At 50.2% G+C, this 8,328-nt stretch overlaps 1 protein-coding gene across 3 annotated transcripts in view; it reads left to right on the top strand.

Annotated features, from left to right (window-relative positions):
* Window positions 1-8,328, top strand: part of SNX27 (sorting nexin family member 27) — a 41,046-nt gene that overhangs the window by 19,292 nt on the left and 13,426 nt on the right. For all 3 annotated transcript variants that reach the window (XM_025192499.1, XM_025192497.1, XM_025192498.1), the window contains 4 exons: window positions 1,621-1,770; window positions 2,725-2,853; window positions 3,602-3,661; window positions 5,927-5,989. In XM_025192499.1, the coding sequence (XP_025048284.1) occupies window positions 1,621-1,770; window positions 2,725-2,853; window positions 3,602-3,661; window positions 5,927-5,989 (402 nt within the window). The remainder of the gene's footprint in view (window positions 1-1,620; window positions 1,771-2,724; window positions 2,854-3,601; window positions 3,662-5,926; window positions 5,990-8,328) is intronic.

The following is an 8,328-nucleotide window of genomic DNA, read 5'->3' as shown; positions in this document are numbered from 1 at the left end:
GCTGGCAGCTGCTTATTTTATATCTAGTTTGTCTCCCTTTCTTATTCCTGCTTCTTTCTCATGGCTTTGTCTCGTTGGGGTTCCCAGCACTGGTGACAAGCTGCATTTTCAAGAAAAAGTCACCAAGATGAGAGCAGTGTCTCTCTTGCTGTACAGTCTTTAAGATGCGAGAACCCAAACCTTGGAGCCTAAAACCGCTTGACACTCATATTGATTTAATTCCCCATTTCTGCTCAAAACCCAGGCTTAGGCTCTGGCCTTAACCTGCCCTGCTATAAATTTTTCCCTCCTTCCTGAGGCCTCAAGTCCCTGGCTGCTGTCTTGGGTTTGCTCCAACTCCTCATTAGACTTGTATGCACTGTTTTTAAACTGTCTGCCTTGTCACTACTGATGGATGACGTAGCCAGGTAGAAGTTGGCATAGGATTTAGGAAAAACTAGTGTTTTTCCAAGTGCTCGGTGAGCTCCCCTGCCTTTAGGTACATCAAGTGAGGTTGGTTTTAATGAGATCTGAACTTGGGCCGACTCACCATCAATGTAACAAACCCCACCACGTCCCTGCAGGATTTGGGGATTCTGAGGTGGATGGTGGTAGGTCATGGTTCTAGCTGAGCTGGGTTTTAATGAATCACTTGGAATAGTCAGTGCTCACCATGGGCCGAGTTTGAAGGCACCTTGGCCTATACAGTGGACTAACAGGCACACCTCTGGATTCCCTCCTATAGCTTGTTGAATTGGGACCTTTTAGGAGTGACCTCTCAGGAGTGGAGGGGTTTGCTCTTTGGATATCATAGAATCATACAAAAGTAAGGCTGGAAGGGACCCCCAGAGGTCATTAGTCTAGCCCACCCCCCTGCCGGAGGTGGATCATCCCTATCCAGATCATCCCAGACACATCCATTGGTGAATTAGCAAAACTACAGACAACCCTAACACAACCACAAGGCATTAGACCCTGATCTGCCATGGGTAAAGCAGGGGGACAACAGTGCCAATGACCTGTTGCTTCAAGGGGTGCTAAGATATGCTCAAGAGCTCCAGGGCAGAGGCCATGTCCCCTGCTATAGAGGAAGCAGGGGGCATGCTTCCTTTGTAGCCCCTCTCCCCCCTCCCCTGCAGTCCATACAGATCTGACCACAGGGTAAAATAACTTCCTGATCCCAAACATGATGTCGGTCTAACCCTGAGTGAAGGGCCAAGACCCTCTAGCCGGAAACCTCCAGGTTTGAGTCCCAGCAGGAGCACTGACACACCCAGTGTGGGCTGCAACCAACATCCAATGCTTTTAAGGAAGGCAAACCCCCATCCTGACACATGTAGCAACTGGAAGAGAAAATAAATTCCTTCCTGGCCCCATGTGGCTACCAGCAAAGCCCAGAAGCCTGGGAAATCCCCATAGTAGATCACAGGCACAGCTACTCCTAGATCATCCCTGATCAATGCTTGTCCAGTCTCTTGAACATTTCCAATGATGGAAAGTCCATGTCTTCCCTATCAGAGAGGGGCCAGGCCATTGGACAGTGAGACTTAGCAGCAGGTAGAGATGATTGGAAGGGTTAAGGGGATTTGTCTTCCATCTGGTTTCAATAAGTGAACACGTGACTCTTCACCTTCTCTCCAGTATTTAAACATGTTGCGAACGTGCGAGGGCTACAACGAGATTATCTTCCCCCATTGCTCCTGCGACTCCCGGCGGAAGGGGCATGTGATCACAGCCATCAGCATCAAGCACTTTAAACTCCACGCCTGCACGGAGGAAGGCCAGCTAGAGGTAAAGGGCCTAGGCCAGGCTCTGCCCTCTCCCTCTCCCCTTACCCTTGGTAGATGCCCCAGGTAGGCTGAGGGCGCTGGGGCTGCATGCAGGATCTTGCTTCAGCTGTGCCACAGCAAGAGGCAGAATATTGCCCATTTCATGAACATGGCAGCTCTTGGAGAAGCACCTAAGGGTTACTTTTACTATATTTTCTAGCGTACAGCATGCACATTCCTTCCCCCCCACCAAATCAGCTCCCAAAATTGGGGTGGGCATATGAAGTGAAGAAACTTTTCCCCCCCCCCCCAAGTTTGAAGCACCCTGCTTTGACCCCCTGGCCCACAGTGTAGCAGCTCTGGTGCTCCTCTTCAGTCATCTGAGGAAGTTAATGTTCCAGTGTTTATCACAGGGGTAAAGATCTTCTCTCCTTTTTAATAGTCTTGAGGTTCTGCTAATGGAGCTAAACTTTTTTAGGGGGATGTTGCTGTCTGCTAGGTTCTCTTTTATTTTGATGCTCTTTTCCAGATCAGAGATTTGCCCATGGAAATCAGTCTCCAGCAGCAGCTAAGTTTTTAGTGCAGAAAAGGAAGGGCAAAGCAGCTGAAGAAACAGCTCTTCCTCTGCCCTCTGAAGCCATAACTAGGTGCATAATATATTTGGAGGTGTATCATATGCAAGAAAATATACTCTTCAGGGAGATGGTGTTTGTCAGGCATTTGCTGTTTCCAGGTTCCAGATCACGGTCAGCAGCTTTTGCAGAACTCTGCCTCCCTTGTTCCTATGTGAGCTCTGTTCCTCCACTCCTGTTTTCTTCCCACCTGCCCCAGCTTCAGATCTGGGCTGCAGCAGTAGAGGCACTTCCTGGGTGCACTGTTTAGATCAGCCATGCTCAATGATGGGTGCTCCCTACCCCTCGCCAGGGGGCGAGCTGCACATCTGGCCCCTGATCCATGCCCATCTCTCTCTTTTTAGAACCAGGTAATAGCTTTTGAATGGGACGAGATGCAGCGGTGGGACACGGATGAAGAGGGCATGGCGTTCTGCTTTGAGTATGCGCGAGGAGAGAAAAAGCCACGATGGGTTAAAATCTTCACGCCCTACGTAAGTGCCCATGTCAGCTGGGCAAAAGTCTCCTTGCCTTGATCTCTGGGCGTGAGGAAGGACTGGAAATTAGAATGCCACTAGGAGGAGCCCGAGGTAAAGAGGCTAGAGAGATTACAGAGGCCAGGCCTGTTCAATTTAGAAAAGAGATACTTGAGTGGGGACAGGAGAAGGATTTACACAATACTAAATGGTGAAGAGAAAGTCAGTAGGGATTTACTGTTGGCGCTCTCTCAGTACAAGAACTGGGAATCACAACATGAAGCTAGTAGGCAGTGAGTTTAAAATGAACACAAGGAAGTTCTTTCTCACCCAGCGTGGGACTTGTGATCACCAGACGTGGGGGAAGCTGAGAGATCAGCCAGATTCACAAAGGGACTGGACCACATTCTTGGAGGAAAGGGGCATCCGTAGCTATTGAGCAGGGGAGTGAGGGGTACAGCCTCTGAATCAGAGCTTCCTAGACTCTAAATGCTGGAGTCTGCAAGGGAACAGGGGGAAAAACTCTGGTAAGATCCAATTCACTCTCCCTCTCTGTGCCACGGTGTGACACAGGAGACTGGGCAAGATGCCCAGTCAGTGGCAGCTCTTACATTCTTATAAGGTACGATCAGCTCTTGGTGGGTAGAGCTGAGACCTGGGCCTCCCTTGCTGTCTGTGGGCAGGCTGTACTGCTGAGCTCTGTCCTGCTGTCTGAGGGACAGCTATCATTGTGACCAGCTAAGAGGTGGCCGCTTTCTCTTTGCAGTTCAACTACATGCATGAGTGCTTCGAGCGGGTGTTTTGTGAGCTGAAGTGGCGGAAGGAGGTAAGAGTCTGCCATTTCAGGGAAGAGGTTTCATGGGTTGGAGTTTGCAGTAGCCTTTTGTTGGCAGTGGCTCGCTGCCCAGCTGGGGAAACTTGTCTGGGGAGTATTGTGCAGTGTTTTAGCAGTGGAAACTGGGAGCAGGAACTTCTGGGTCCCTTCCAGTTTGGAGAGGAGTGTGGGGAGTTGGGAGTCAAGTGCCTGGGTCCTGCGTGGAGGTGATGCATGTTACACTCTGGTTTGAGGCAGTTTGGGGATTCCTGGGGCCTGATCCTCTTGTCACTTCTTGCTGACGCCCCCTTTTTTGCAGGGAAAGTGTTTGTGTGAGCGTGACTGAGTGGGACAATGAAACTTCCTAACTGCAGATAACTCACTGCACAGCCACGGGCCAGTCACCCCTTCATCCCCACCTTTAGAACAGGAGCAAAACTCCTGCCTTCTGGAGGGGTCACAGGGATTTTGAGATCCCTGGGGTAGAAAGCTCAATGGAAGGACAAGAGGGCCCAACCTAATGACTTGCTCAGATTTCCAGTCCTCACCCATTATAGCTCAGTTTTTGGCCATGGGTCCATGCCAAGTAGACCATAGCAAATCGGCCCACCCCACCTATAGCTTGGTTGTCTGATCTGCATTCCTCGCTTCCTGCTCCTCCTGTATTCACCTCCCTTCCCTGTGGGGAGAAATCTGAGTGGTCTTCATCTCTGTCCTTGCTTGGCACAGCTTCCTTCTAGAGCAGTTACTCAACCTTTTCAGACTTCAGACTCCACCTTGGACAATGCCAGCTCTCAGCTTTCACTTGGTTATTGAGCAGGGAAAAAGTCGGAGAGCAATTTCTTCGGTGCAGAGAACTGGCTCACAGCAGGACATGATGTTTGTGACATTCTGGATTTATTTCTGTTTGAAATCTCTGGGTTTACCTTATGAACCCTGTGCAGGTGTTAGCACACCTAATAGTGCTAAAAATTCACAGTCCCTGAGTTGAGAATCCATGATTTGGAGGTAATTTGCGGTGTGATGGAAAGAGAACAAGGAGTGCCATTGGCATGCGGCCGAGTGTGCCACGGGCTGGTGCTAGCAACATGCCATGCCAGAGGCAAGATGTCATCTTGTGTACATCTCGGATTGCCATGAGGCATCTCTGGGAGAACTTTTGTGGTGTCATTAGCTCATTGACTCTCCATTATTCCAGTTAGAGTGAGCAAGACCATCCTCTTTTAAAGGATTAGACCTAAGCAACTGCTGGCAGCAGCGCTGCTTTAAGTAGCCCATTGTTGGGTTCTGTGCTGCTATGGCCTCTGCCCCCAGTGCCAGCGAGAATTGGCTATCACTTCTGTAGCCTCTTGGTCCCAGAGCACGCAGCCTCCAAGGATGACTGGCTTGCTTGACTTAGTCCTAGAGTCCTGCTGGTTGCCATCTCTGATTGGAAGCCATCTGCAGCTCCAGATGTGCAGGGACCAGATGTTTTTCAGGGCTGGTCTGCTGGCCTTCAGTTTGGGCTTTCCTCCCTTGGAGTTTGGAGCTGGCTGCATGAATGCAGGCTGCAGTGTGGATAACGCTCACCTGTGTTGAGGCCCCTGTCATCTGCATAACCGTATCTCCTAGGGGAATAGCAGTGGGTTCTGCCATTGGGCTCTGGTTAATCATGTGGAATGGGACCTCGATCACGGGATTACCAGCGCACTGCAGTGGGGAGGGGAGATGCTGTAGGCAGTGTGTATAGGTAGCTGGCACTGCACCCTGCCTAGGGAAGCAGTTAGTAGTGTTGGCCCTTTGACACCTTGCTAACATTGCTCCCCACAAATATTGCTTACTTTTATGAGTTATGGCCAGATGTCTCTTTCCTTTTCTCCGGGAGAGTCCTGGCCGCACCTGTGGCTAAGCACAACAGTAGCTAACCCAGGCTTGATCTGGCAAAGTCAGTGTCTAGCAGAACTCTAGGTTGCTTAGCTCATAGTTACCTTTGCCTTCTGAAGAGATCTTAATTGCTGGAGGCTGCAAGTGAGAGAGGAACAGTGGAAAAAACCTTGGTCAGACCCAGGTCACTCTCCATGTCAGCCTCTGTGCTCTGCCCCTGTGTGACAGGTACTGGGCGAAATCATAATCTGACCCAGGAAATGGCAGTTCTTATGTCGTTGAGGGTGGAGGTGCATTTAAGTGCCTCATGTCCTCCCCTACCCCCTGAATCGTCCTAATCTGCCCCACTGCTGTCTGCCTAGCAAGCCAAGGTGGATTTATATTGACACCCCTTTCATTTTCTCTCTTGCAAAGGTGGAAGAGGAAGCAACAGACAAGGATAACAAGAATTGCAGTAAAGACAATATGTGCAGCAAGGTAATTGGGCTGGAAACCAGCAGCATCTGTGCTCCCTGAGCGGCGCCGGCCACTGTCATGGGACTACTTTTCTTTCTGCTCCTCGTCTCTGGTTCCTGTTAGTGTTGAATAGCGTCTTTGATAACGGCGGCTCCTTCTTAAAGGGACCCTGCAAAGTGCAAACCTGCTTGCTGCTGTTTTCAGGGTGGGGTTAGAGATTGTTTTGCCCTTTAAGAAATGAGCCTTGTTCACTTGTATTAGGAATAGTCCTTCCTCGCTTGCCAGCCTCCTGGACTTGGCCATCTTTGGAGAACTTGTCTGTGACTTTATGGCTGGGGGTTGAGGTCTGAGTTGCTGCTGCTACCCACAAATGGAAAGGAATTGCAGAGTCACGAGGGAGCTGCAGGCACACTCGGACTTTGCAACCTTTTTAAAGGACGGCAGATTGAATCCAGTAAGCCACATGCTAGTTTTTACAACAGGAGTCATGAATGTAGCCCTTCATGAATTGGCAAGTCCTGACCTTTCCTAGCTTGGTAATCAAGGAGTTAATTTAATACTGGAGTAGGAATATTCCTGTGTTGTGGCTTTTCTTGAACAAGCTGCCCTTGCTCTTCTCTGCCCAGCAGCTGCAGTGAAACATCTCTGTAGACCTAATCAAAGGTCAAGAAATTTAGCTTCAGATCCTGCTCCCAGAGGCAAACTTCCTTTAGCTCCGATTTATTTCATACGGTCTTACACAGGTCTCTGTACTCTGGTATGCTCCAGAATCCCAGCCCACAGAGACTGGTCTGTCCAAGATGTAGCATTGCGTGCTGGGAGTTGTAGTCCCTGTGAGCCACATCCCCAAACACTTCAGGGCTATGGCAGTCCTCTATTGCGAGAACTCCCAAGCTGCGAATTAGCACCGGTGTCCTATTGCTTTGTCTCTCCTGACTGGCTCATCCTTCCCCAGCATGTGCCTGCTTGCCTGGGGTCTGGGGAAATAGCTGCAGTTTTCTGTGCCATTTGCAAATAAATTTAATTGAAAATGGGAGAGTATAATTGTGTTTAGTTAGGCAGAAAGAGACCCCCCGGCACTCTGTGCACTGCTCCCAGAGACAGAAGTTATTGATTGTGATGCAGCCTCAATGATAAGATATCATGGGGTGATGACGAACAGGGTTAGAGACTTGTTGTTTGATGAACAATGTTGCTGCCCTTAGAATGGACTTTATACAGGTAGGACAAGCCAGCCAAGTAGGTGAGAAGCCGGCTATGTGCTAGATGGTGGAGGTTCCTTCAGAAGCCCTCCTGGAGACCCCACTGTGGCTTATTTTTAAGCTGGGTCTGTTTAGGAAAGCTCAAATTTTTAGTTTGAGGGGAGCAGTTCCCCCAAAAAGCCCCTTAAAATCCCAACTCCATGAGTGGGGCATGTGCAAGGAGGTGCAGGATGGGTGCCGAGTGTGGGTGAAGGGTTGACATGTTCTTGGAGATGCCAAGCTGGAGTCTTAATTACCAGATCTCTCCAATTCTCCTTCTAGTGCAGCGGTGCTGGCGGTTCTCCGTGCTGGGACTCTGCCCCCAGTTAGCAGTTTGGTGGGGGCTGGGTGGTGATGCCCACTCATTCCTGGTTTTTCCCAGGCCATCCTGAGGGGCCGTGACCAGGATTTCCTTCTCCAAAAGGCCCTGTGGGCTGATGGAGAGAAGAGCCCAGTTTTTGTGACCATTTGAGTGCCCCCCCATTCAGTTAGCTCGTGCTGTCTCCTGGGTGCAGAGCTGCTAGCACTGGCAGTTACTTCTGCAGATGATGTGTAGATGGGCTTCATGTCAAATAGCGGGAAGGCTCCTGACCCAAAGGGGCTCCTTGATTTCATAGATTTCATAGACAGTAGGGCTGGAAGGGACCTCGGAAGATCATCGAGTCCAGCGCCCTGCCCAAAGGGCAGGAAGTCAGCTGGGGTCATAGGATCCCAGCAAGATAAGCATCCAGTTTGTTCTTGAAGGTGTTCAATGAAGGCGCTTGAACCACCTCCGGTGGCAGGCTGTTCCAGACCTTGGGGGCTCGGACAGTAAAGAAATTCTTCCTTATGTCCAGCCTGAAACGATCTTGAAGTATTTTGTGACCATTCGACCTCGTCATCCCTTGGGGCACTCTGGTGAACAAACGTTCCCCCAGATACTGGTGGTCAGCCCTGATAAACTTGTAGGTGGCCATCAGATCACCCCTGAGCTTGCGCTTTTCCAGGCTAAAGAGCCCCAGGGCTCTCAGCCTGTCATCGTAGGGTCTGCTTCCCTGACCTCTGATCATGCGCGTGGCTCTTCTCTGGACTCTCTCAAGCTTCTCCACATCCTTTTTGAAGTGTGGAGCCCAAAACTGG

This window comes from Alligator sinensis, unplaced genomic scaffold (genome assembly GCF_000455745.1).
Source record: "Alligator sinensis unplaced genomic scaffold, ASM45574v1 scaffold880_2, whole genome shotgun sequence".
Lineage (NCBI taxonomy): Eukaryota > Metazoa > Chordata > Crocodylia > Alligatoridae > Alligator > Alligator sinensis.
This window is presented reverse-complemented; position numbering and strand designations above follow the sequence as displayed.